The 26,805-nt window shown below is 43.3% G+C and overlaps 2 protein-coding genes across 2 annotated transcripts; one reads left to right on the forward strand and one right to left on the reverse strand.

Moving 5' to 3' along the window:
- The first annotated feature begins 910 nt into the window (after nt 1-910).
- On the forward strand, nt 911-25,465 carry fbxo46 (F-box protein 46). The gene is made up of 3 exons (XM_083985174.1): nt 911-1,392; nt 19,871-20,571; nt 21,817-25,465. Exons 2-3 carry the CDS (start codon nt 20,029-20,031, stop codon nt 23,770-23,772), a joined length of 2,499 nt encoding a protein of 832 aa, XP_083841300.1. The 5' UTR covers nt 911-1,392; nt 19,871-20,028; the 3' UTR covers nt 23,773-25,465.
- LOC310996211 (uncharacterized protein) lies at nt 7,184-13,143 on the reverse strand (the record flags this gene model as incomplete). Its single annotated transcript, XM_083985594.1, has 15 exons — nt 7,184-7,782; nt 8,281-8,398; nt 8,531-8,671; nt 8,766-8,894; nt 8,981-9,234; nt 9,801-9,887; nt 9,989-10,186; nt 10,275-10,426; nt 10,638-10,722; nt 11,034-11,100; nt 11,243-11,508; nt 11,682-11,757; nt 11,962-12,181; nt 12,265-12,428; nt 13,105-13,143. 15 exons carry the CDS (start codon nt 13,141-13,143, stop codon nt 7,565-7,567), a joined length of 2,214 nt encoding a protein of 737 aa, XP_083841720.1. The 3' UTR covers nt 7,184-7,564.
- Nucleotides 25,466-26,805: the final 1,340 nt, after the last annotated feature.

Genomic DNA, 26,805 nt, shown 5'->3' on the forward strand with positions numbered 1-26,805 from the left:
TTTTCGGCTTTGTCTTGTACTCTTGTACTTTTTAGTCTTGTACTCTCAGAATAGCTCAGAATTTCTCAAGTTGTATTGTCTATACTGAAATGAAATAAATAAAAAAAATGCTTAAAAAAAATCCAAATAGGACAAAAAGTGATATTAAAATTTAAAAAAAATACATTTTGACTTACATTGTAAAACACCACTGTAAATATCACTATATCGATATCAATATCAATATCAATGCAACTGTGACAAATACTTTCTTTCTCTGACCAAGTGTGAAACATGGATAGATAGATAGATATTTTTATTTGTCACATGCAAGGCTAAACCCAGGGTTAAAAACAGTGCAGTGAAATGCATAAAAGCGCACGACTGTACTGTAAAACACAAGAATAAATAAGAAAATGTATTAAAAAAAAAAAAAAAAAAAAAAAAAATATATATATATATATATATATATATATATATATATATATATATATATATATATATATATATATATATATATAATTATATGCAGGCATACCCACACATACAGGCACTCACACACATGAACAGCATTACATTTCGTACATTACATGATATTACATAGGGCTTTTTTATTATGAGCTAAAAATTATGATATAAGGCACAATTACAGTGTGATGTTGGCGACACACTCTGGAAGAACTCAGCTACTATAAATGTGCATAATAGGTGCATTTTCGGGTTTTCCCACCTGTCTTTGACACAGTGACCTTTGATGCTGCGGCCACTGTAGTGTACAGTGTGGTCCAGTGTAGTGAGAGTGGTGGTAGTGGTGGTGGTGGTGGGAGGGGGAGGAGGGGCAGCAGAGAGGGGCAGCAGAGGGAGGGAGCTGTGCAGACGCCATATATGGGCACACCATCGACTCTGCGTTGCCATTGGCTGCGGGCCTTATGCAGCTGCTTGTCAACAAGATGGCCTTCCTCCTCCTCCAGTCCTGCCGTTTTGACACTGATTATTTTGGTATCCCCGAGAACATACCGTGAAAGCTTGTGTCACTTCTAAATAGATAACGGAGCAGGGGGGGGAGAGAAGACCGACCGCTGCCTGAAAGAGAGAGAGAGTGTCCCCCAACAACAAGGCGCTCGGTCAGTGTCAGCCGCGGCGGTTGTGCTCAACTGACAACAACTGACAGGCGTTCGATAGCAACCGTCCGCCGCCACCAGTAGACAAGGTTGATAATAGACAGTTAGCTCGCAGGCTAATGTCGACGTTAGCCCAGCGCGTGAGCTAGGTAGCTTTTAGCTACGTGGACTGGACACGGATAGTTAACTCGTGTCACCTGCATTTCACCAGACAAACTGGTTTTTGGTGAGAGCGAAATAATACAACACCGAGGAAACACTGTCATCGACAGTTTGGGATCCCAAAGCTGAGGTAAGTTGGCTAGCAAAATATAATGTAGACAGGGTTTTTTTTGTATCTTGTTAGCTTGCTAGCGAACGTTGTCATGTTATTATGCAGGTAAGTTGTGCTACCGAGTTAGCATAGCAAAGCTCGTTAACTAGTTACGGGTCTATTTACACTGAAAGTAAGTAAATACCCATATAGACACTGGGTGAGGTGCTTTTAAAGTTCCTTGAAGCGTAGTTGCTTTGGGCCTAAGTTACTATTAAATATTAATGGACGGAAAACAGACAAGGTGGTTGCTACTTGACCACTGTAAAGACGTTGAACATTTTAGTGCGACGCTATGGAGGCTAAGTGTTTGCTAGTTGAGTAACCAGCAGCCAGTGGTTGGTTCAAAGGTGATTGCCACCACTCATAATTGACTATCGGATAAACGTTGTTCTTGTTTCTAGTTACGGTGTGTATTTTCCACGTTTGATTTGTTGGTTGTCACAAGAGAAGTTGGTGCAATTGACGCTAATTTAAGCTCAATCAAAACAAAACCAGGAAAAAGTCATGGCAGTGACCTGTAGGCCTTTGTTTTCTCGACTATCTGGATCACAATACGGACTAGAGACAAACTGACACCCAAAACATTGAGTATTTATATACATATGTGGATAAACTAATTGGCACATTGTACTGACGACCCTGTTGCTGTAAGGAGTAAATACATGAGCCCTGATGAACAAGAACAGATTACTATCTGTATGGGGTGAAATTACTGCCAAAACTCCACAAACCCGCAAAGCATGTTTTACTCACGCCCAACAATTCACAAACAAACTCAGTGTGTTTTGCAAATACAAAACATCATTCATAAACTAATGCATTTTGTTTCACAAATAAGAAATGCACCTATCGAATAAATACACCATGCTTCAGAAACAAAAAACATATTTCTTAAAGTAAAAGAAAAAAAATCCTTCAAGTATAAAAACACAATTCTACAACTACAACAACAATTCTACAACTACAACAACAATTCTACAACTACAAACTCAATTTTACAACTACAAACTCAATTTTACAACTACAACTACAATTCTACAACTACAACTCAAATTCTACAACTACAACTCAAATTCTACAACTACGGAACTGTCACGTGACTTTTGGCAGTAATATTCCACCCTCCGCGCCCACGGGCTGATCCACACACTTGCACTTAGAGCCACATGCAGATGTCCTGCAAATGTCCTGTAATTTGCACTCACAACGACAGGTGGTGCTGCTGAGTCAATTTAAGGCCGTCTTCTGTTGTGTTATGGTCCGCGAAACAATAACAAAGAAGAAGAAGCAGTGTGGGAAATGGCGGACAGAAGAGAGGGGAATCAAGAAGATCAGTCTGTAAGTTAACACATTTATTTTATTATCCCCCTCGTTGTAAATCATGCAATGTTATTACATTTTATACAACAGTTAGTTCCGACCGGTCCCAACCGAGCAATTTGATTGGACAAGAGACGTTCCATGAGTGCTGATATACAGTATAACAGCACTGCGACTTTTTACAGACATAATCACTGCTGTTCAGCTGGACAGGAGCTAAGTCAGAGCCAGGCTCCCCATACAGGAGCTGCCCCATCTCTCTGCTGCTACTACAGTTATAAACGGACCTGAACATTAAAACCTGGACCTGACCTGGTCCGTCTAATTGGAGATAAATCTCTACTAAAGCCGGCTGGGGAAAAAATCGCCGCGGGGGCAACTACGTTTTGACGGTGATGTGTTTTGATATTAGCATTAGCTGTTGTTAGCCACGTAGCTCAGCTACTAGGTTCAACTGTGTTTATATTGATTACATAGCAGATAAACAAATGTAATACGGTATCGATAACGTCTCTGTGTCTTCACGCTGGTCCTGTTGCTCCGGTGCTAATCAGACACGGGCTCAGAACCAGAACCAGCACTGGAAGCAGCTCGGTGGAAAAGCTTGTAGCTAGTAGCAAGCTAGTTTAATGTTTATGTGTTGCCTGGCAACAGCCTTGTCTCCCTTCCAGTTGCGGAACTATTTCTGTTGGCGGAGCCAAATAAATGATTAAATAAACAAACAAATCAGAATCTCTTGTAAAATGCGCTCGTAGCACTGTTGTATAAAAGCAATATCACACTCGAGGTCGTGTTGTATACAGTACAACAGCACGACCTCGAGTGTGATATTGCAAATTCATAGTGTTTCAGTAACATTTTTGGTCATATAATATGGCACAATACCACAGCTCATTGTCCAAAGTTTATAAGTATAATTGTTTAACTGTTTAATATGTGCATTGGGTTAAAGATGTAGGCTATGTGGCTGATTACAGAATACATGAAATTTTCTTTGAGTCATGGAGGTTTCATGGTCATGAAGATATTAAGAATAAAGTAATAGCAGTTTTTGTCATTTTACTTGTCATGTTCAGGTATTCCAGTATTTTTGACCTCTCACACATTCCCCCCCCTTTTCCCTCTCTCTCTCTTCTCTCTAGGAACTGCTTGCACAAACTATGTTAGAGAGGCTCTACACACGGCTTCAGCACATCGTCAGTCGGCAGCCACTTGACCTGGATTACCTGGAATTTGTGTGTTCTCAGGAGGCTGTTCTTTTTAGTGCTGTCTCTGACCAGGTCCTCATCCCAAAAGCCATTGTAGATGCACTCACACAGCTGCACAAGTTGGTTGTTGAAGAGAGAGAAAATCAGGTCCCCATAGCATTTGTGCAGGTTTGTCATGGAGCAACTGGGCGTCCAAGATTTGATATTTCTCCAGATTCTCTGTTACATTTCATCAACCAAGATCTTACTGTGCCGTGTATTGCTAACTTGATTGGAGTGTCCACTCGCTCTATCTTCAGGAGAATGGCAGAGTTTGGCTTTTCTGTCAGAGCACATTATAGCACCTGTTCAAACGCAGAGTTGGACCATTTGATAACTGAAATAAAAAAAGACATGCCTCGTGCTGGGTACCGCTTGGTTAAAGGAAGCTTGAAAGCTAGAGGATTCAGAGTGCAGTGGGAGAGGGTGCGGGCCTCTATGCACCGTGTGGACACTGTTGGCATCCTATGTCGCCTGAACCAGCTCGGGTGTGTTGTGCGTCGCACCTACTCTGTTCCTGGCCCCAAAGCTCTGGTCCACGTGGACACAAATCACAAGCTCATACGGTCTGTGTAATTGTACTTGTTACTAAGTGTTTAAGAGTATTGTCTTGACCAGCCGTATATGAAAACTGTCCTGAAATCACTTCTGAATTGATCTGATTTCATTTACATATTACAGGCTGTACTATTATACTGTCTTTTGTCTAACCAGGTACAACATTGTCATTTTTGGTGGTGTGGACGGCTTCTCAAGAAAGGTATAATTCATGTTAAAAAAAAACAAAGAGGACAGCTTAAAAAAGGAATATTTACACCATGTTAATATTTTCTATAGATCATGTACCTGGGTGCAGCAAACAACAATCGCGCCTCAACAGCACTGGCCTTCTTCCAGCAATCAGTAGACAAATATGGATTTCCATCAAGGTAAATAATACGGCCTCAGTGGTTCATTGCTTGCCTTGCCTCCCTCACCACAAAATGCAATCTTGTATGCCATGCATCTAAAGAATGTAAAGAAACAAGTTATGTTATGGCGAGCAAAATGTTTATTTTTCAGGGTAAGAGCGGACCATGGAGTTGAGAACGTTGACATTGCACGGCTGATGTTCTCTGTCAAGGGAACAGGAAGGTCCAGTTTCATTGCTGGGAAGAGCGTGCATAATCAAAGGCAGGTCACACTTTTAATACATCATCTTACATACATATGTAAGATACATATCTTACAATATCCTAAATAAAGAAAGAACTGCTTGATTTTTTTTACTTTTGATATTAAGCTCATGTGAAAAATGGGAAATGTAAAAAATGGAACATGGACCCAATTTGACTTATACTTAATTTTTCTGATTTGTGTGACCAAGACGTTGCAGACTTCTTTGTCTTGCACATGATAATCTTGGAGCAAATACGCTTGGTCGATGGTGGTACCTGATCAATGTAATGAATGTGAGATTGAACACCACCATAAGTGGTTTTCCCCCCACAAATTAAATTAAATTTAGGGCGCTCAGTTCTAGTACTCATTTGCTGCATGTCACACCACCCTCTCTCCTATGTTTCCTGTCTTTCAACTGCTAAAATAAAGGTGTCTAATCTGTGCCAAATAAAAGCTTAAAAACAAATAAAAAAATTAATTGAAATTCAAGTCTTTGACATGCACCCTGTAGTGACTGACTGAACAAATTGGGCTTTAAAATCAAGAAAAGGAAAAATAATATTCACTTAATTGTGACCACAATTTTTCTTTTGAGACCTTTTGGTTATATCACTGGTTAAAAAATGGAATTGTAAAATATTATACATATATGTATTTAAACCATATCTAATCTTACTCAAACTCTCTTCCTAGAATCGAACGACTCTGGAGAGACGTGTGGTGTGCTGTGACCAGCATGTACTACAGTGTGCTGCACTCACTAGAGGAGGATGGTTTGCTTGAACTATCAAACATTGCACACCTCTTCAGCTGTCATTATGCATTTCTGCCCATACTACAAGTGAGTCTTGATACCTTCAGCAGTGGGTGGGATAACCACCCACTCAGAACTGAGGGTAACTTAACGCCAAATCAGCTGTGGGAGATGGGCAACATTCAGCATGCCATGGAAGAACCAGAACATGCAGAGGTAAAATGAAAGTGTCACATTTTAGAGAATATTAATTCATACTATGGGCAATGCAGTAATTAGTGAAAGGACTGAACTTTTAATAGCCAATTTAAGCTAAAATGTGGGACATAACATGCTCCATTGTGCCCCAATTGGGGGACCATTGGGGTTCATCACTTGCTGAAGAGTATCATAAGGATGAAGTATGTGAGAAGATTTTAATTGAATTTAAGTATATCAATCAGTTTTAAGAATACAATTTCCAATGGGTTTTCATGCTCTACATCAGTGTTTTGCAAAGAAGGATCCCCAGGGGTCCTTGGTTTTTTGTTTTTTGGAAATTTTACAACTTTTTTATTCCGACTTTTGTCTCAGTTTAAGGGTCGTTACATTTGAGAACCACTGATCTACAGAAAAAAAAACTTTACATGTCTTTTCAGGGATTGTACCTACCAGATTTGGACTGGGAAGACAGTGGCCTGCCTGATGAGCCACACCATGGGGTCACTGTTCCAGAGACAGGCAACATACTGAGTGCCGAACAAATGGCAGCACTCAGGGCAGCCATAAATCCCCTGAGACACTCCCAGTCACATGGCGCAGACACCTACTTAGCTACTGTCCAGTATGTCCAGCACTTACTGGGCTTACAGTAAGACTTTTGGTGATGGTGGGACTGTGGGGGGGATGGGACGGCATACAGTAGTTACTGTAAGTTTTAGTTTTTTTGCTTGTTTATTTGTTATTGCTGTTGTTGTGTGCATGTCCCTTGCTGTAAACTTGTCGCCATTGTAAGAGGGAAACCTCAATGCCCTACAAGTGTAAATATGAGGATGATGATTGATGCTACCTCCTTCTGTTTTTTTGTTGTTAAGATAATCAGTCAAAGGGACCAGACCCCTTTTATCACAATACTTTTAAGATTAATACTGATGTTCATTTATGGTATTCAGATTTTTCATGATGGAAATTTACCTGTATTTTTACATTGACACTTCTACCGCTGCTAGATATACAAGTAAATGTGCAAGACATGGTGAGCTGTTTGTTGTGACCTTTATACAATAAACATGCCATTTGATTATTTACAGAATATTTTTATTTTCTTTCCAGAGGACTGGACTGACAATTTCCTTTTTCAAACCTTTAGATAAATCCAGACTTTGCTTATTTTTTCACAGCAGCAAAGATGAAAATACTTAGAACATTACTTAGAATACTACTTAGTACAAAAACATGAATTAATACTGCCTTTTTCTGACGGTACATTTTAGCACTGCCATTTCACTAATCCAAACCCTGTGTCGGTAGTTTGAAGGCAGCCCACTCCCACAGTCTCTTTGCTTATTTTTTCCACAGCAGCCAAGATGAAAATACTTAGAACATTACTTAGAATACTTAGTAAAATACTAACTGAACAAAAACATTGAATACTGCCTTTTTCTGACAGTACATTTTAGCACTGCCATTACACTAATCCAAACCCTGTGTCGGTAGTTTGAAGGCAGGCAATCAATTCGTTCTTAAATGTGTTGTAGTCCTTGTATCTGGCAGGAAGCCGGAGAGTCTCAAAGCATGTTGACGATTTAGGTAGGCTACAGTCTCCCACCTCCACTGTCAGGGTAGTCGTCGGTGCCTCCCATCCAACCCAGAACTTAACAAGTGCCTTCAGTGCATCACTGGATGCTGAAAAACAGAGATATATAATGTCAAATAATTCTTAGTGAAGAAGGGCAACCAAAATTTTCCCTGACAAGTATTGGAAATATAGCTGATGACAACTCCAGATTTTATCATTAAAGTTACAATTCAGTTTTCTAAATTATGTTCTAAACAAGCTAAAGAGCCATACTGTTACATTAATGCAGTATAAAAATGAAGAACCTGGCCAGTGTGTTTTTATTTTTTAAGTTGGCTGTATATATTGTTATTATTATTATTGTATATATGTATCTGAAAAACCTACACTGGCCAGGTTCTTTTGATAAACAGTATGACACTGACTTTGATTGAATAGTTTGAATAATACAAGACAGTGAGATGTAACCCCGATCTGGCATTGTACAATGTTGATGTAACAAATGTATAAAATAAGCACATTTATTGTCTTGGTTGCATAGAATTATTAGATAATGACAAAAAATTAATTAATTGTAGATGCATCACTCATTACAGGAAGTATACCATTTTGAATGAACTGGCGAAGGTAGCCTGCGATGCGGCTCTTATCTGTCACAGAGCATTCATTGTCGTCGTCGTCGTCATCAGTCACTGTGGGCCACTGTATGCGTTCCAGAATGCACTACACAAAACGCCAAGCAGATAAACAATCTGGAATAAGCAATTGTCCTGGAGTGTTGGTGTTCCCCTGATTTAACAATCAATTTCCAGATATGACCAAAAATGCTTGTCTTAACTACGGTAAGCTATTTACCTCTGGGGTCAACACAGCACTCGACTCCCGAGGGAAGATAATTGCACCTACACCTGGGCGTTCACTGATTAGTGGCCACAACATGGTCTCTTTAAGTCCTTTTCTTATTTGTTTTATTTGTTTCATGGACCGTCCAATGACCTGGTGAGAAAGGACACAAAGACAAATCTTTACATATATAATGGTTTAAAAGAGATATGAATCATGTCAAATAGTTTAAACAATATTCAAATACTGCATGATGGAGAAGCCTTTCAAGGAGCCATCTTCTGTTGTTTTCCGTCATCAACGGAAGGTCCCATGCGAGGCATAATGTGTCAAGACTTTCCTTTTCTTCAGGTGAGGGTTCAGAACTCCCTTCAAGCTTTAAGACAAAATATGAACACTCTTTAACCCAATCTAGAAGAATAAAAAAAAAAAAAAAAAACATGCAGTTTGCAGAATGCACACCAGTGTAATTTTCTCCCGTATATCAATGTCGGGACAGTCATTGATTTCGATGGTGGCGGTCTCAGCTGTGCCCCCACACAGGATGTGAACAATCACAGGGCTTAGGCCAGTCAGTTTAGGACCTCCGTGGAGAAAGCAATGACCTATCATGCGGCCTGCCATGACAAAGAGGTCGCTCTCAACAAAGAATGCAGACGATGACGGTACGAGATGATCTGGCTCCCCATCGAAGAGCTTCGTGTCACCCGAATTTCCTGACAGAAGAAACAGAAGAAATTCCTTGATCAATTACATGTACTCAATATTTTTGTGATTCTGTGATTGTATAGAATAAGAGACATCAATAGGTATCTACAGTAGGTATAATCCTAAATACATTTTAAATGCCTCATGAAATGAAAAATAATGTCCCTAGTTTTAATATGGTGTTCCTGTGTTAATTGTTCATTTGGCTCTTGATATGACATATAGTATGTCAAATAAACAGCATCAGAATATTTTTATGTCAAAATCCCATAAAATGCACGTCTTTCCTGTGCAACAGTATCAAATGTCTGATGACAGCATCTTGAAGGATCGTTTACAAAAATGAATCCAATGAAATGTGACTCTGACTGCAGCTGGCAGAAATCAGAATTCAATTTGGGGCTGTTACTTCCCCCAAAATTCTTTTTCACTTAGAAAAAAGTCACAGCATGGGCTCTAACTTCCGTTTCAGGAGACCTTAAAACATGTATTAATTGGAGAGATTATGGCATTAAGAATATTGCAGATAAAACACACTCCACACAATATATGGAAATCTAATTGAAGACACTACCGAAGTTGATCTTAAAACCATCTTTTAGCTTCTCCATGATTCTGGAGAACAAGAAGCGGTTCACTCCCTCTCCGATTGCTGGATCCCCTATTAATTATAAGAAATGTAAAGATTATGCGTTATTTGTGAAAAAACAGACTGCACATAACAAATTCTAAAATTAACTAAAAGAGAGAAAAGAGATGAACCTTCAAGTCTCCATCGCAGCGGATTTGCCCACTCTACACTGCGTGCTTTATAAAAAGCAATTAAAGCCATTTCCTGGTCTAACTTGCTGTCTCTCAGGTCAACGTGCAAATGTAGTGGCTTCCCTGATGCGTGAATGTCAAGTGTTGTCATCCTGAACACCTGAGCAGCCCTTGCCAGGTCTGGTATGGTCTTCCAATCTATAAATGAATTAAAGATTTCAACACAGCAGAAGCCATCAACCAAACATTTTAACCACTAAGAGGGTTTAACAAATAGACTACAAACCCTCAGTTTTGTTGGTAGAATCAGAAGGTCCTGAAGAACTTGTTGCCTGATTCTGCAAAGGTGCAACCTGTGAAGATGTGCCAGATGGTCCTTCCATTGCTTCTAAATCCAATCCACTGCTTTCAGACGAGTGCTCCTCTGCAGTTGATGGCCTGAAAGACATAATGTCTGTCTTTTAGCTTTCTCTAATGTCTGAATATGGTCAAGGCAGAATCTGAACCCTCTAAATTATGCATGTGTCTACTAACTTTCATTGTTAATAGTCATAGTCAACCCAAGAGCCATGGAGAGACTTTTACTTCATTACCCCCCCCCCCCCCCCCCCAAAGGCATGTAACATTAAGGAGTAATACAACAACATACCTCACATTGCAGGCACTGGCATGCATCTCAATGTCGTTAGCAGGGTACACTACTTGGCAAATGGGACACGCGGTCTCTGCAGCGACTGTGGAAGCAGAAAAAAAGACAAATACAATCATCAGCATTAACTTAAAAGAAAATTAATAACTCAAATCTTTATGTTAGCAAGGCACCAATTTCTTACATTACTGTGAAGTGTGAACAGATTTTTTTTAATGAAAATTTAACCCAAAACTTGACAAGTTGTAATATGATCAAAAGTTGTTTTGAAATTTTACACTTCCAATGATCTGTGCAAGCAGGGGAGACAGGTTGGAGCCTAACCCATCAATAATCAATAATAACATAAAAATATGTCAAGTTATTATTTTAAGAGTGTGATGACAATGTACTTACTGCTCTGACTGCAGGATACAAACAAAACATCCTGATCCTGTTTTTCAGCAGCATTCTCATCATTTTCCTGTTAGGTGGATCAGGTTAACATAATTAATGACATCACTGTAGTAGTGAAGCATTTGCTCTTTTGATATTAATTCGTTGAAAACGAAAAAAGATTTCAAGAACAATCGCTTTAGCTCAGTAAAGTGTCATGTGAAACTTACTTCTTCACTTGAAGACTTGCTACAAGAGACTACATGCAGAGCCAGGGCTTGTAATGGTAAAGTATCTCCACAGGTCTTGCATTGCGATTTAGGCATTTTGCTGAACTCAGGGGCATCAGCAGGAAGTGGCGTAATGTCTATTTCATCTTGAAGTGGAATGATGAAGATTGTGTATTTTCCATAATTGGATGTCGTCTTAAGCTGTTTTGCAGTGTAGCCTTCAGACTCTGGCGGGATCAACACAAGTTTTCTCTGGCCACTTCCTCCTTCATTATTTTGGACAGAGGGAAAGTGATCAAATTAACAGGGGTTAAAGTAAGAAAAGCCCTGGAAAATGATTAGAGATATCTAACAACACTGAATTAATTTTACAATTTTCACTTAAAATAATCCATTTCAGATGTGTCACACAATGTCAAATCATGCTGTATCTGCTTACCAGTTGCTTTATACAATAGCCATCCACCAGACAACGTCTCCAGTTTAGGGTATTCAAGCTGCAGCATTGCTGACATCTTATTAGGACAAAAGAACAGCACTTCTTAATAATAAATCATTCTTAATGATCTCTTCAATTCCAAATAAAGACTTAAACAGGTGATGTGTTAATCAGTGAAATCAACTGTGGAAGTCTTTGGTTGGAAGGAAAACCTGCACACCCATGGCTCTCCATGGCACATGGTTCCCCTGCTTTAGTACATAAGTTTAGAAATGCTTACCTCTGAGTGGTTGCCATGTTCAGGAACTGATATTGTCCGTTTTCCTAAGCCTGCCATTAACAGGCTGAGCTCCTGAGACCCCTGTGGAGTTCTGGTCATGGGTTTGGGTAGTAAATAAAACTGAACATTTGTGGCTTTTTGGGATGTTACTGAAACCGTTTTAATTGGTGCAGGAAATCTGCGTTTGCCACTGTTTTTTCTAAAAAGACCAGGAAAGGACCTGTAAAGTAAATTGAAAGGCATGTCATACAAAATCTCAATGACCCACATACTATAGTGTAGACACATTGTGTATTTTCTAACTTGGACATCTCCTGCTGCACATTCGCCTGTTTTGGTTCCTGGCAAAGTGCCTGTTTGGGATGCTGCTGTCCCTGAATCTGTCCCTGGCCTGGAACCTGAACCTGCCCTGCTAACAGCGACAGCAAGTTCTGTGCAGCTGTCGCAATATTAGCATAATCCGGCTTCTGGAAACACAAACATACAAACAAGAATAAAGGAATAAATTAGCATAAAAGCAGTTTTCAGCTAAATTAATACTATTAAGCCAAGTACACCCATAAAGATAATCTGTCTGATTTTGCCCTGTCTTTCCCAGGCTGGCTAAAGCTCAGGAAGTAGTGGAGCTGTGCATAAAGCACAATCGTAATTTTTCAACATGTTCAATATTTATATTCCCTCTCTCAGCAGCAGCACCTAATAAATACAGTCAGAGTGAAGTGCTGGAGCCACAGACCGAAACCTGGCAGTCACCGTCAACTTAAGCCTGGACTGGTAACAAGTATGAAGGCCATTGTGTTGTGCTAGCTCGATGCTAACGGCTAGCAGTTAGCATCCGCCGCTAACACCGTCTTCCCAGCTAACCACAAGGGCATAACAACAACATAACACGGAGGCTCCCGTTGTTGGTGACAGTCGGCTATCGGCCCACAGCTCTAGTGCTTCATTAGGACTGCATTTCCTTACCTTTACGGTCCTGACAACTGCTGCTGCGGCTGCCAGTGGCAGGAGGGGCCCAGTCTGAATGTTTTTTTTTTTTTTTGCTTTGCTAAGCAGAATGCTTCAACTCAATATAACATTCCATGATTATAGTATTGCATGATTTACAACGAGGGGGATAATAAAATAAATGTGTTAACTTACAGACTGATCTTCTTGATTCCCCTCTCTTCTGTCCGCCATTTCCCACACTGCTTCTTCTTCTTTGTTATTGTTTCGCGGACCATAACACAACAGAAGACGGCCTTAAATTGACTCAGCAGCACCACCTGTCGTTGTGAGTGCAAATTACAGGACATTTGCAGGACATCTGCATGTGGCTCTAAGTGCAAGTGTGTGGATCAGCCCGTGGGCGCGGAGGGTGGAATATTACTGCCAAAAGTCACGTGACAGTTCCGTAGTTGTAGAATTTGAGTTGTAGTTGTAGAATTTGAGTTGTAGTTGTAGAATTGTAGTTGTAGTTGTAAAATTGAGTTTGTAGTTGTAAAATTGAGTTTGTAGTTGTAGAATTGTTGTTGTAGTTGTAGAATTGTTGTTGTAGTTGTAGAATTGTGTTTTTATACTTGAAGGATTTTTTTTCTTTTACTTTAAGAAATATGTTTTTTGTTTCTGAAGCATGGTGTATTTATTCGATAGGTGCATTTCTTATTTGTGAAACAAAATGCATTAGTTTATGAATGATGTTTTGTATTTGCAAAACACACTGAGTTTGTTTGTGAATTGTTGGGCGTGAGTAAAACATGCTTTGCGGGTTTGTGGAGTTTTGGCAGTAATTTCACCCCATATATCTGTTGTTTATACTCTTATCAGTCAAGCAGAACCATCACTTTTGTAGAGTTTGAAGTAACCCACTTACATATAGTGTTGTCTAATGTGATTTTTGTTAGGTGATGCACCATTTGCCCTTAGCTTGAATAGGAAAACACACTGGGTTATTGACACAGTGGCCTTTGTGATTGTAGTATCAGGGCTTGCATTAAAGTCTAACTTGTGACAATGTTTCAGCACTAACAGGCAGAGAGACGCACACACACTGGGACACACAGACAGCCCTGCGGGACAGTCAGCCACTCTTCCTAGGTGTCCTGACAGCAGGGCCGCTCTCATATAATGTTCCTGTGCAGACAGCTACTGCTGGAGTGATGCACTCGGCTCCATTGTTCTGTTGACAGTTTGCAGCAAAGCTGGCCTGCTGGCCCCGGTTCTGTTGCATTGTCTTCACATGCGCACATGCAGAGAGGGAGATTGAGCTAAGACTTTTTGGCATGGTTTAGTATTATCATTTGTCAGCTCTTGGCCATCTGGCTGAAATGTTGTGGAGAAAAAAAGCATGCAGGGGAGCTGGTGGACAGTATGGGCAGGCAGAGTTGGAATGAAACTGTTTTGTATTAATCAGACTGACTTCTTTTTTGTCCAAGACCTGTGAGATGATGGCATTAGAGAAAACCACAACCACAAACTGTGAAATTGGTGTACCTATTTATAATCCAACTAAACCAGCATGTAATGGGGATGTGTTATACTTTGTGCTCTGAGCTGCACACACCTAACATAGTGAAACCATTATCCCAGCGAGAGTGCATGCTCTTGATTTGTATAGGGAAATGACCCAGTCCGGCAGAAATTCAGTTTTAAATGTAATAGGACAAAGCTGGCAATCTGTCACTATGCAAACAGCAGGATAGTAACTTTTGAACAAATCGGCACCTTGTAAACATTTGTGTAAGTGTTGTAAGTAGCTGTACACTGACTCAGTGCTCTGTGGATTTCCACATTGTGACTTCACTGCAGCGCTGATCCACAGTCAGACATCAGTGAATCTCATGTTTCGCAATGTTAGAAAAACTTAATCGGATTCTTTCAGACAGAGGAGGAAAGACGTACTCTGGATTATTGACAAAAGTATATGTATGTAGGTTACATAGCTCGACACCTCTCCTCCGTTTTGAACACAGACGACCTCACCTTTTCAGCACAGAGGCTTCAGTCGCAACAACACTGTGGTTCGGTATCTAGTGTCATCTAGGGCAACATGTCCTACCTGCTGCCTACGTTCAGAGCTGTGCAGAACAGTATGTGTGGACATTTACATGTTAGGTAATACACAGTGTACGCACACACACACACACACAGAAAATCATTCTTGTTTTGACAGTTAATTTGCCAGACGGCTTGGAGACACAACGATGCAGTCCCCTGCACCGGGGCGGCGTTGCTGTGCTGCCTCTCGCTGCCACTACGCTTTGACAGGATTTGAAGGATTAGGTTGATGCAGAAAGCTTAAAACCAAACCCAGGCCTTCATTTGCACGAAACTCTTTCAAATGAAGAGGGGAAAAAAGTAACTTAGTAATAACTTAACCTGAGTTTTGCGGAATAATATGGACTACTGGAAACGGATTCACTGACTGGATGTGAGATATTCGACATGTGAGAAGTCTTTCACAGGCGTCTGACTTACTGAGTATCTGTTGAGTGGTTCATTTTTGTGGCATTGAGGTATTGACTTGTAGCTTATTTTGAACAGCAGCAGCAGCAGCAGCATAAACCCACAAAGTTATTATCAGTAAACAGAATCCCAAAACAATTTGATTTAATTAGCGTCCATGGCTACATTCATGAGAACTGACATTTTTCACAGCACAGAAACTGAGCTTTTTGGAAAACACACTCTGAAGCAGCAGATAGGCTATATCAGAAAATACAGTTTTATTTTCTGTAATGTGGATAGAAAAAGACAAAATGATCCATAGCAGCACCCGAGCTTCATCCATAATGATAAAGCGTGGGTGCTGTGCCGCATAATTTTAGAAATCCAACATTCAGTTGCCACCAAATCTCCGATCACTCATGTGGATGCCAGTTGAGCCGACCACGCAAAGAGAATTGTTGTCATACATCTTTGTAAATGTTTATGTTGTCAGACGACATCTCAAGCATGAAACAACGGTGATTTGATCCGGTCTCAGTGCAGCCGCCCAGAAAACTGCTGTTCGCTTAACAGTCGACTAGTGACATTCATGCACAGTTGTACATGTGCTCGTGTCACAAACAAAATCGATGCAGTAACAACAGATAAATTGTGCTGAAGAGGAATATAAGTGAGAGAGGAGGTGACAGAGTAGATTGTCCCTTTTCTTTGCCAAATGTCAGCAGCAGTGTGTTTTTCAGATTTAACTGCAGTAATGTGGACACGACCTCTTTTTTATTCCAGCCATAAATTCACACATGGGAAGGTGAGAGCTAATTATTCTGTGGCCTGTGGTGAGTTAAGGTGGATGATGTTCGTTTGCTCGTCTTTATACCGGAGCGCCGCAGCGAGCAGATCGCCCTCTCTTGTTGCGAGCCACTTTTATAATGCCATCCAATCTGTTGCGAAAGATGGATTGCATGATGCAGAGCGAACGAGGGAGGGCAAGGGGGGAAAGAAGAAGAGTTGATGGAGAGGATGTAGAGAATAAAAGTGGTTAAAGAGAGAGAGTGTGTCACAAGGGGTCAGGGAGAGAAAGGACAATAAAAAAATAACGTTCACTTGCTTTTTTTTCTCTCAACAGTATAATCTGTCTGCTCTTTAGCTGAGTTGTTGCTGTGTGATTATAGAGGAAGCATTTGAATTGGTTCACCACACTTGTGTGGGCGGCGTTAGCTTTTTTGCACCTCTCTGAGCCTTTCCATTAGTCCAAATGTACAAAGCGCCACCCATTCAGTGTGTCAGAAGCACAACAATGACCTGTTTTTGTTTTTTTGTTTTTTTTAAAGCCAGTGGATCCAGGGAGTCCAGTGGCTTAAATGGAAAACAGGCTACTGAGTCAAAATTCAGAGGAACGCCCGATCTAGGAGGAACTTTCTTGTGTAGATTTGTGGGATATTGTCATAGTTACGTTCACACTGCAGTTACAAGTGACCTGAATCTGATTTTTTCGCTCAAATGTGACCCATATCCAATTTGCTTTTGACAGTGTGAACAGCACAAGTCACATTGAATCTGACATTTTTTGAATCTGATTCAGGCCACTTTCAAATGTGCCCCTGAATCAGATTCACATGCATTTTTTTTCCAATGCGACCGGAGCGTGCACAGCTAAGGCGGATTTGATGTGACTTTTACGTCACTTTACAGTGTTTACTCTAGGTTTTGTTTTAAGAAGCGGCGGCAGGACCACATACACAAAGCAATAAAAAAACGGCTTGATAAAATGTTGGATAATTTGACGAACAGCGGCGACAACAGAACAGCTGAAGGAGAGGAGATTATAAATAAAAAAGGACACTTTGTGTTGTAATAACCTTGTTGATGTTGTTTCTTAATAAACCGAACGCTGCCCAGCAGCTTGAGACACTTCAGGAGGTTTGTTCCTAAAGTAATGGTAGCTTAACTGAAACTAAAGTACAGAGTTTGGCTCTTTTTCTTCACTCCTTTCCTCCTCAGGAGCTCCTCAGACATTTCCCAGCTTCCATTTCACAGACATTTTGAAATAAAAGTGAAAATACTCATTCCCTCTATGTTTCTTGTACAACAGCGTGCTGCGCCTGGCGTCGTTGTTATTGTTCTTTTGCGCAAACCGTTCACACTGGAATCTGATATAGGCCACATTTTAGATGGTAATGTGAACAGCCAAACAAAAATCCAAAACAAAATTGGATCTGAGCATTAAGACCTGCAGTGTGAACGTAGCCTTATACTATTAGTGTCCAATAAAACACACCCTACAATAACTTACATTGACCATAGCAAGCTGGATTTATAACACATTTCTAGTACCATGTTTTCTTTTTACAAAGTGATAAGGGAACATCTTTACAAGTTCTGCTGAAACCAGTTTTATATGAAGCCTGTTATACTGCAGGTTATGCTATTTTTTGTGTGTGTGTGTGTGTCCTCCCTCCCAGTGCATTACTCAAGCTTGGTTACCTGCCAATAATGCAGACCACTTGTTTCGAGATGCTACCACACCCCAGAATGTACCAGTTAATCTGTAAATCTAACACTGGGTGTGACTTACAGTTCATTGCGTATTATGTCAGAGGCAAGGAGACTTAGAAGTAGTAATAAAACGGTAAATACTTCAAATATTTCTTCATTTAAGTTGCTTAACAATAAAGATCAAAGCAACAACATGGCAACAGAGAATGAATCACTTCATGTACTGATTAACCTCCATCATGGGGCCACTTATTCTTCCAGAAACACACGTAGGCCATGTTTATAGCTCATTTTCAGTCCAATGATTTTCTTTTAAGTCATTTTTTTCCCCTAAGAAATGTTGTCTTACATTGTCAAAGTGAAAAAAGAGAGATGTAATCGTGCTTTGAATGGGGTGTTTTGTTATACTGTGTTATAAAACCATGACTTTAAAAACAAAAATGATATTTTAGGTCCTATTACTTATGGAAAGCTTTTGTCCTACATACACAGTACATATGTGTGTGCTAATTGCCACCAGAAAGACGAAATAACCATCTCAACATGACGATCTTAACAAAAAAACTAAGATATAATGGAGATAAGTGGTGTACTGTGCTTCTTGAAGATCAGCACATACTTGGAGCTGTTCATTGCGGCTCACTGCATGTCTGTACCTGTAGTTGTGGAGAGACACACCACAGAAATTTGTCCTTTATAACACCCGAAGAAGAAAACACAGAGACCAGTTGTTGCTGTTTTTGTTGTGTTTTCTGGCTTATGTAGGAATGATAAAAATGTTAACGTGTTTTAGCCTGCATTACAGTTTATTCTTAAGCAGGCAAAATGCAGTTTAAGTCACAATTATAGTCACAGTCCATATATTATATTTACAATTATATACATAGAAAAAGTCCAGTCCAGTTTAGAAAATAAATGTCCGCGTCTGTTTTAATCTTATAATACAGTTTGAACATGTAGAGTGTGTGTGTGTGTGTGTGTGTATAGTACAGTAGTGTGTGTAACCTGAGGCGTAGCAGCTTAGGAGGACTAATAAACGGATGAAGTGTAACTCCGGCCTCCAGATCAGCTGTGCGCCAAACGTGTTGCTCCATTTGCCACTTTACTCCGCTCTTCTTTAAGCATGCAGGCACGTTCCTGGCAGCCGCTGCAGCTGGCATCGCTGCAGAAGCAAAGCACGCTGGGTGAACTGACTGAAGGCACCTCCACCCCCCCCCTCCTCTCCAACCCCCTCCAAGCCTGTAGCATAGGAGCTTTTTGGCCGGGAGAAAGGGGTGAGAACAGGGAGGGCCACCACCACTCCACTACAGCAGTTTCACTACTACCCCCACCCCCCTCCTCCTGCTGTTTTTCTAAAAATAGGTCCAGCATATGCCTGCATGCTCCTCCCTGTGTTGCCTCCTATTAAGCAAAGTCCTCTTTGAAGCACCGAGATGCAGGAGAGGAGCAGAGGGAGAGAGAGAGGGGGGAGAGAGAGGGAGAGGGGAGGGTCCATTCGCTGGAGCTTTTTGTGATCCATCTTCCCGGCTTTCATCTGCCGGCCTCAGACAAGACACCAAAACCTGAAATGGAAACCCTTTTTAATTTGATTTAAAAAGCGCTCTGAAGCAGAGAAGAGGAGGGGGAGGGGGAGATGATCTTAGGAGCAAAATGTAACTGCTAATTGAGTTTGGGCTGAAGTCGGAGGCCACTTGTGATAAGTTCAGATGATGATAATACGATGATAGTTCTTGTTCTTCTCCGTCTCTCTCACAACAGCCTGACTGAATTGTACCTTAAGGCAACTATCACACACACACACAGACACACACAGAGAGAGACTCGATTGGTTATTGATTATCTGAATTGATCCCGAGCATAGCCGGTCTGGTGATATGAACTCTCTGCCGTTATCTCAACAGTGTTGTTTTTCTCTTCCCCTCCCCGCCCTTTCCTCCTATCTCTTCCCCTCCTCCTCCTCCTCCTCCTATTCCTCCTATTGATGCAGGTTTGCATGCCCAGAGTCGTTGCCGGTGGTGGTGAGCTCGGTGGTGGACAGACGGCGCCCGTCGTCAGGTCGGGGGGAGCCGACGATGAGAGCTCTGGCTCGGGGTGTTTGCTGGCCAGCGTAGATGCAGAGATGCCCCGGTGGTCGGCCGCTTCCTGATGGACCGAGACACCTTCTCCCACATCCGCCTGTGGTGCCCGCGCCCCTTCGGCACCTACTCCCAGAACAAAGCCAGGAGCCCGGGCTCGGGGGGCAGCAGCGGCGGCGGGGGCGGCGGCGGAGCGGGGTCCCCTTCGCTCTGCAAGGCCGAGCCCTCGACGGGCACCGGCAGAAGGACGGTGGTGGTGGATGGAAGTGAAGATGGAGGGATGATCGTGGGGGCGCAGGAGGAGAACGGAGGAGAGGCGGGGGAGGAGGAGGGAGAGGAGGAGGAGGACGTGGGCTCGGAGAACACGCCACCTGAACCTGAGCTCGACTCCGGCGCCCTCACTCCTCCTCCTCCTCCCGCTGCTCCTCCGCTGACGACCTCCTCCTCCTCGGCCCCTCCCTCGCCACCCACGTCCGGGTCTCAGATGGAAGACGGCCGTGTGCTGTTGGACACCTGGTACGTCATCAAGCCGGGCAACACCAAGGAGAAGATCGCCTTCTTTGTCGCACACCAGTTCAGCGGAGCAGGAACGCCACGACCCAGCGCCATGAAGGTAACGAGCACCGCCGCGATTTGTTTTTTTTGTTCTCTTGGGAACAGTATCTTATAGTGGGGTGATAATAACTGCGATGACAAGAACAACAACACAAATAATAATTATTATGAATTAAAAAAAGATGGAGCTTTAATACAAACATCTGCCTCTGTAGATTTAACAGTAAGAATTTGAAACGGGGGGGGGAAAAAACAACAACATAAAAACATAATTAAAAAAAAAAAAAAAATTGGAAACATTAAACATACAATAGAGGGTATGCGTTTACGTCACGTTGCCCTCGGCAACGCCCCGTTCGATCGGACTGAGTGGCAAAACAAGCATCCCTCAACATGCTGGCGGATAGCGGTGGACTCATAAACTGGATAAAATATCGTATATCAAAACAAATTGATGTCAAAAGGAATCGACAACCAGCTCCCCAAAACCGTCTGCTCCACTGACACTTCCTGTAACACACAGAGTGACCGCGGTACCTGCAGAGTGACTGACAGGCTCACTGTTACTGTGCAGTGGGATGAGATTACAGCTGTTACTGTCGTCCTGACAGTGACTCCCGACACTAAAACATGAGCTGCTTTTATTCTGAAAAACTCTGACCAGTCAAACTGTAGGATGTGTTAGAGGACTAATTTATCTGTCTAAACATCATAACTATGACACCTGAAACGTAAACACAGCTGATCGATCGAAAAAAATGACCGCTCCAGTGAATTCACTTTTCGTCATTGAGAACAGGTTCTTGAATGTAACTCGGTCAAAGTGAGACGTATCCTCAAGATTTTTAGCAGCTCTGTTAGGTCATGCATGCTTTACATGCTGGCAAAGCTAGACATGTCAGACTTGTATGGGCTCGGAGAAAATCACTTCGTTACTTGCTCGTTTTTAAACTTTGGCGGCTCTGCCACTCGTCTTTTTGCCACTCAGTGGACGTTCCACAGCGACTTCCGAGTACCGTGACGTCATGTGCATACCCTCTATTAAAAGCAAGAAAAAAAAAAGAATAAAAGAAAGTACAGGAAAGAGAGAGAGGGAAAAAAAAGAAATAAAAATGAAAAAGAAAAAAAAAGAAAACTGAATCAGATGAGTGGAGTCAAAACTAGAGGTTTCATCGTAATTTGCTTTTATTTGTACTTAAAAATATAAACAAACACTAACATTATTATTTTTTTATACTTTCTTTTTATTGTTTTTCTTTTAACATTATTTTTTAACATATTTATTTTCCTCCTCGTCCTCCAGGTGAAAGGAAACTGGGCGACAGATTGCAGCAAAGCCAAAAGACGAAGACGATGCTCCTCCTACGACCCTCCGACGCGCTCCCAGGCCTCGGAGCCGCCGCAGCAGCTCAGTCACGACTCCCCTCTCCCGCCCTGCGGCCCCGACGAGCCGCCGCTGGGAGGCGTGACGGAAACGGACCTCCTGTCGGTGGCGGAGATGGTCGCCCTGGTGGAGCAGCGGACCGCCATGGCGCTCCAGGGGATCGTGGCTGTTCACGGGAACCAGGCCCCTCCCACCACGACCACCACGACGCCTCTCAACCAGCACACCGTACTGCGGGGCACGGTGTCGGACCCCACGCCCATGGTGGTCGTGTCGGACAGTTCCAACGGCCCGCAGCCGTCCAAAGAGGCCGAGGAGGAGCCGCCGTCGTCTCCCATCCAGACGGACCAGGAGCTGGAGGAGGAGCAGCAGGAGCAGGAGGAGGAGTCGTGTCGAGTCGCTCAGGCCATCGCACACTTCGAGTCCCAGAACCTGGAGAACCGGCTCCACCTGGGCGGCGCTGCTTCTTCTAGTACGGACTCCTCCTCCTCCTCCTCCTCCTCCTCGAACCGAGACAGAGAGAAGGAGCATCGGCGAGGAGGAGGGGAGTCGGGCATCGTCACCCCTCCTCCGCCCCCGACCCACAGCCACAGCCACGGCGAGGTTAGGATAGCTTTCCGCGTCTCGAATCTGGACCCGCGGTCGCAGCTGGAGCCCGCCGGCCGGTCCCGCTGCATGTTCATGAGCTGCGGCGGCGGCAGCAACCAGGCCGCCGCCCGCGCCAAGGAGAAGATCACCTGCGACCTCTACCAGCTCGTCAGCCCCTCGTCCAGAGACCCCGGCAGCCTCCTGCTCGCCGCCACCACGGCTGCGCCCAAACCCGACGGCGGCGACCACCACCACCACCACCACCATCATCATCACCATCACCATCACTCGGACCGAGCGGCGTGCGGCAGCCCTGACCCAACGCAGGAGGAGAAGAAGGCGGCCGGCGTCGGACGGGAGCGAGTGACGGGCTTCCACGTGGAGGTGGTGGTGACGGGCGCCGTGGACCAGTGCGTGTTTTACGGCAAGGACAGTACGGAGAATGTGCAGGAGGAGACCGTCTGTTTTGCGATGCCGAGCGGGGGAGGAGGCGGCGGTGGCGGTGGCGGCGTGGGCAGCTCCACCGTAGACCCCTCCTCAGACGACCCGCCTCCTGGACAGCTCTTCTTCCTCCAGCCGCCGCCGCCGCGTTGCGCCGAGGACGACGTGAAAGGAATGGGCTCTGGCGGCGGCGGCTCGGGAATTTGCTCTTTGGACTGTGCCAACAACAACAACGGGCCTGGGGCGGCGGGGGTGGCGGTGGGTGGCGGCGGCGGGGAGCGGGCGACGCGGCCGGACTCTCCCGGCGGCGGCGGCGTTGGCGAGGACTGCTCGGACCCGTCGCTGTGCCGCCTCTACCGCCACGTGTCCCACGACTTCCTGGAGATCCGGTTCCAGATCCAGCGTCTCCTGGAGCCGCGTCAGTACATGCTGCTGCTGCCCGACCACATCATGGTCAACATCTTCGGCTACTTGCCCACGCGCTCGCTCGCCGCCCTCAAGTGCACGTGCCACTACTTCAAGGCGCTGATCGAGACGTACGGCGTGCGGGCGGTGGATTCGCGCTGGAACCAAGACCCTCTGTACAGGGACGACCCCTGCAAGCAGTGCAAGCGGCAGTACGAGCGCGGGGACGTTTCCTTGTGCCGCTGGCACCCCAAACCTTACCACCACGACCTGCCTTACGGACGCTCCTACTGGATGTGCTGCCGGCGCACGGACAAAGACACGCCGGGCTGCCGCGTCGGTCTCCACGACAACAACTGGGTGCAGCAGCCCGCCGACGGCTCGCAGCCCGTCCGCACGAAGAGGGAGGACAGCAGCAGCAGGAGGGAGGAGGCGAGGTAGAGAGGAGGGGGGAGGAGAGCACCTCGCGTTATATACAGCACCTCCTCCTCCTCCCTCGCTTCTCCCTCTCATCTCAAACGGGGAGAAAGAGAGAGGAGTACAAGGAGAAATCAGCACTCCAGGAACTGTTTTTGTTTTTCTTCGCTCCAGCGCTCCGTTCTCACACACGGGGTGAGAGGTAAAGAAGGAAGAGAGGTGTGTCGCTCTCCTTGCCTTGTTTTGTTTTGTTGTGTTTTCTCTCCCTCCAGATTCTCCCTCTTCTCTCCCTCCACTGTGTCAGGAGTGGCACCTTTTTTTTTTTTTGAAACGTTTGCATACATACCAGGGTTGGGGTCCTCTCCTCCTCCTCTTCTTCCTCCTCCTCCTCTTCCTCTCTGCTGCTGTCAGTCCGTCAGTCAGTCAGTCAGCCTCTTCTTTCTGCCTCTTAATCATTCGGGTTTCTGTTTAACTCCATACATGGTTGTTAGATAATTCATGTGAAAACTTTGCAGTGTATTTGATTGAGATTAGCATTCATAAAGTGACGCATAGAAATGTAATGCCCTAGAGCCTGCTTTACTGCCCCCCCCCACCTCCTCACTCCCCCCCGATACTTCTTGTTCTGTGTGTCGTGTGTCGTTATCACAAACCTCCATGTTAGCTGTACAATGGTGCTTCGAGGAATGAGCTGTACCGAGTCCCGACAGATGTTTATTATTAAAATAAAACAAAAAAAAACTTTTTCAGTGGTCGAATGTTGAGCATTGCTATAGAAATGTGATTGTATAAAGCAAACTTGATTTTCCGTTGTACAAGACGATGATGCCATTTGTACCTGTCCTGCGCCATGAGTTTCTATTTTTCTGAATGTGCTGTAACGTACTCTACTCTGTCGATCAGTCCCCTGATAATGCTGCTGAAATCATTGCCTGTGTCACTGATGTTAATTCTGAAATAGCCATACCATTTGGTTTTTATTTTTTATTTTTTATAACGGCGCGGTCTTGTTCATGCCGTCGCTGTTTCAGAGTGGACCCTAACCTTGCTGACCAGCCATAAAAAAGAGGAGCCGCCGAGTTACTATCTGGTTTACAGAGAATTATGGGAGATGGACTTTATTGATTTAAGACCAGTGGGATTAAAAAAGAGAAACTTGATGTCACTTTGGAAAGGCCTGATGTCACTTTGTATGGATTGATTGACTTGCTTGTTTGCCATTTTTTTGTTTTTGGTTTTTTTTGTTGTTGTTTGGCTGTTTTTATTGGAGTGCGTGTCAGAGAATGTTTGCCGTTGTGTTTTTTGCTTTTATTCTTGAGGACTGTGTTCTCCCTTGTTGTCAGTCTGTGGGCCTACTCATGCTACAAAGATGTATTTTTTAAATACTTCCATCTTTGTTTTAACCCCTCAGCTCTCCTTCCTTCCTCCTTCCTTCCTTCCTTCCTCCTCCGTCCTCCGATTCGGCAGAGGGCAGCTTTCGCCAAAGCCGTCGTTCATGCTTTGAAGCGAGTGAAAACAAACCCAACAAACAACAACAACAACACACAGACAGACTCTGCAGAAACACTCTACACCAGCTTCCAGCCTTAAAAGCCCCCCTACCTCTTTACCCCTTAATCCCACCAACCCACCAACCCACAGGAGACGGAGGCGTCAGATACCTCACGCACGATCAAAAAAGAGTATTGGGAGTTGCACAGGACCCTGTAAGCGGCGAGATGTACAGACGCTCGACTAAGACGAGTCGAGCTCTAACTGGATCCACCCATTAACTCTGATATGTGGGAGTGTGAGACGAGCAGCGCCTGGTGACGGCTGTGACTCTTCATTCTTGGAAACAGAAAAGAAAAGAAACCTCTCTCCTCTCCCTCCCTCTCTTTCTCTCCTCCCCTCCTTCCCTTGCTTTTACACTTCCTTCACCTGCAAGCTGACAGACTGGACGCTCAAGGACTGATGATGATGAGGATGATGTGATGATGAATGAATCTGAAACTCTGCATGGAGGTGGGAGGACGGTCGGGTTGTCATGGGAGAACTCTGTAGGTTCCAGACATGTACAATGCTAATGGAAAATATCTGCTTAAATAAAAAACAGAAGTGATGATTAAAAAACTGGAAATCTGAATCGATACCTGGTCTGTGTGTTGTGTTTAAAAAACTCAAAACCGAGTCTGTAACTTTATGGTGGACACTGTTTCTTTTCATGCACCGATCAGTTTTGAGATTTTAGGCTGTTTTGCTTCCTTGACAAGGCTTCTTTCAGAATAAGTGGAAAGAAATGGTAGAATATCCACATTAAGGTGTTTACTTCATTTTGTCTGTAAATTTCTCCTAAATTAACCAAAAGTCAGCACACTACTGTGGTAAATTGTGTACCTGCAAAATTTATGTAATTTTTCTCTTTTTTTCGGCAAGTCTTTTTAAAGGCCTCAAAATGAGTTTTTCCTCAGACTCTGAGCTAGAAATCTCCACTTCAGCAGCACCTACAGACACCAAACGTTCCAGTTTTATTCCTTTCTATATCCTGAAGGTTTTTACAGAGATTTTTCATTCACAGCCTGATTTATACAACATTTTATTCCTAAAAACATGGTGAAATTAGATTTTTTTTAGGGCTGGTGACAGTATTTTCTAATTTCAAGAGTGATAAAACGAGATATCTAAAATCCCCTTTGTAAAAACTTCTGACTCAAATATGTTGAAGTTTAAAGTTTCATGGTGGTATCCCTATTCACCTGAAGTGTCTCACCTTAACCAAAAGCGTTTTTATCTACAGTGATTGATTGAATCATGTCGTTAACGATGCTTATCAGGTTGAATCACAGCTGCACTCAGTCTGACCAACAAGATTTCAACTGTTTATTATGAAGAAAAGAAAGTAACACTTCACATTATTATTTTTTTTTACAGCTGAAACACCAAGTATTTTGAATAAACCACTGATTTTGTATTATTTCTTATTCAAGATTAAATGATCAAGTATACAAGTCAAGAACAGTGCTTTGTTTGCAATACAAGAACCAGAAACACACATTAGTCCGCAACAGGAACATGTGA

Source organism: Trachurus trachurus, assembly GCF_905171665.1.
Source record: "Trachurus trachurus genome assembly, chromosome: 13".
In the NCBI taxonomy this organism is placed as follows: Eukaryota; Metazoa; Chordata; class Actinopteri; order Carangiformes; family Carangidae; genus Trachurus; species Trachurus trachurus.

Coding starts and splice junctions, on each gene's coding strand:
- fbxo46 (XM_083985174.1), top strand. CDS start 20,029: ATGGACCGAGACACCTTCTCCCACATCCGCCTGTGGTGCCCGCGCCCC. Junction 20,572..21,816: donor CACGACCCAGCGCCATGAAG/GTAACGAGCACC, acceptor CTCGTCCTCCAG/GTGAAAGGAAACTGGGCGAC.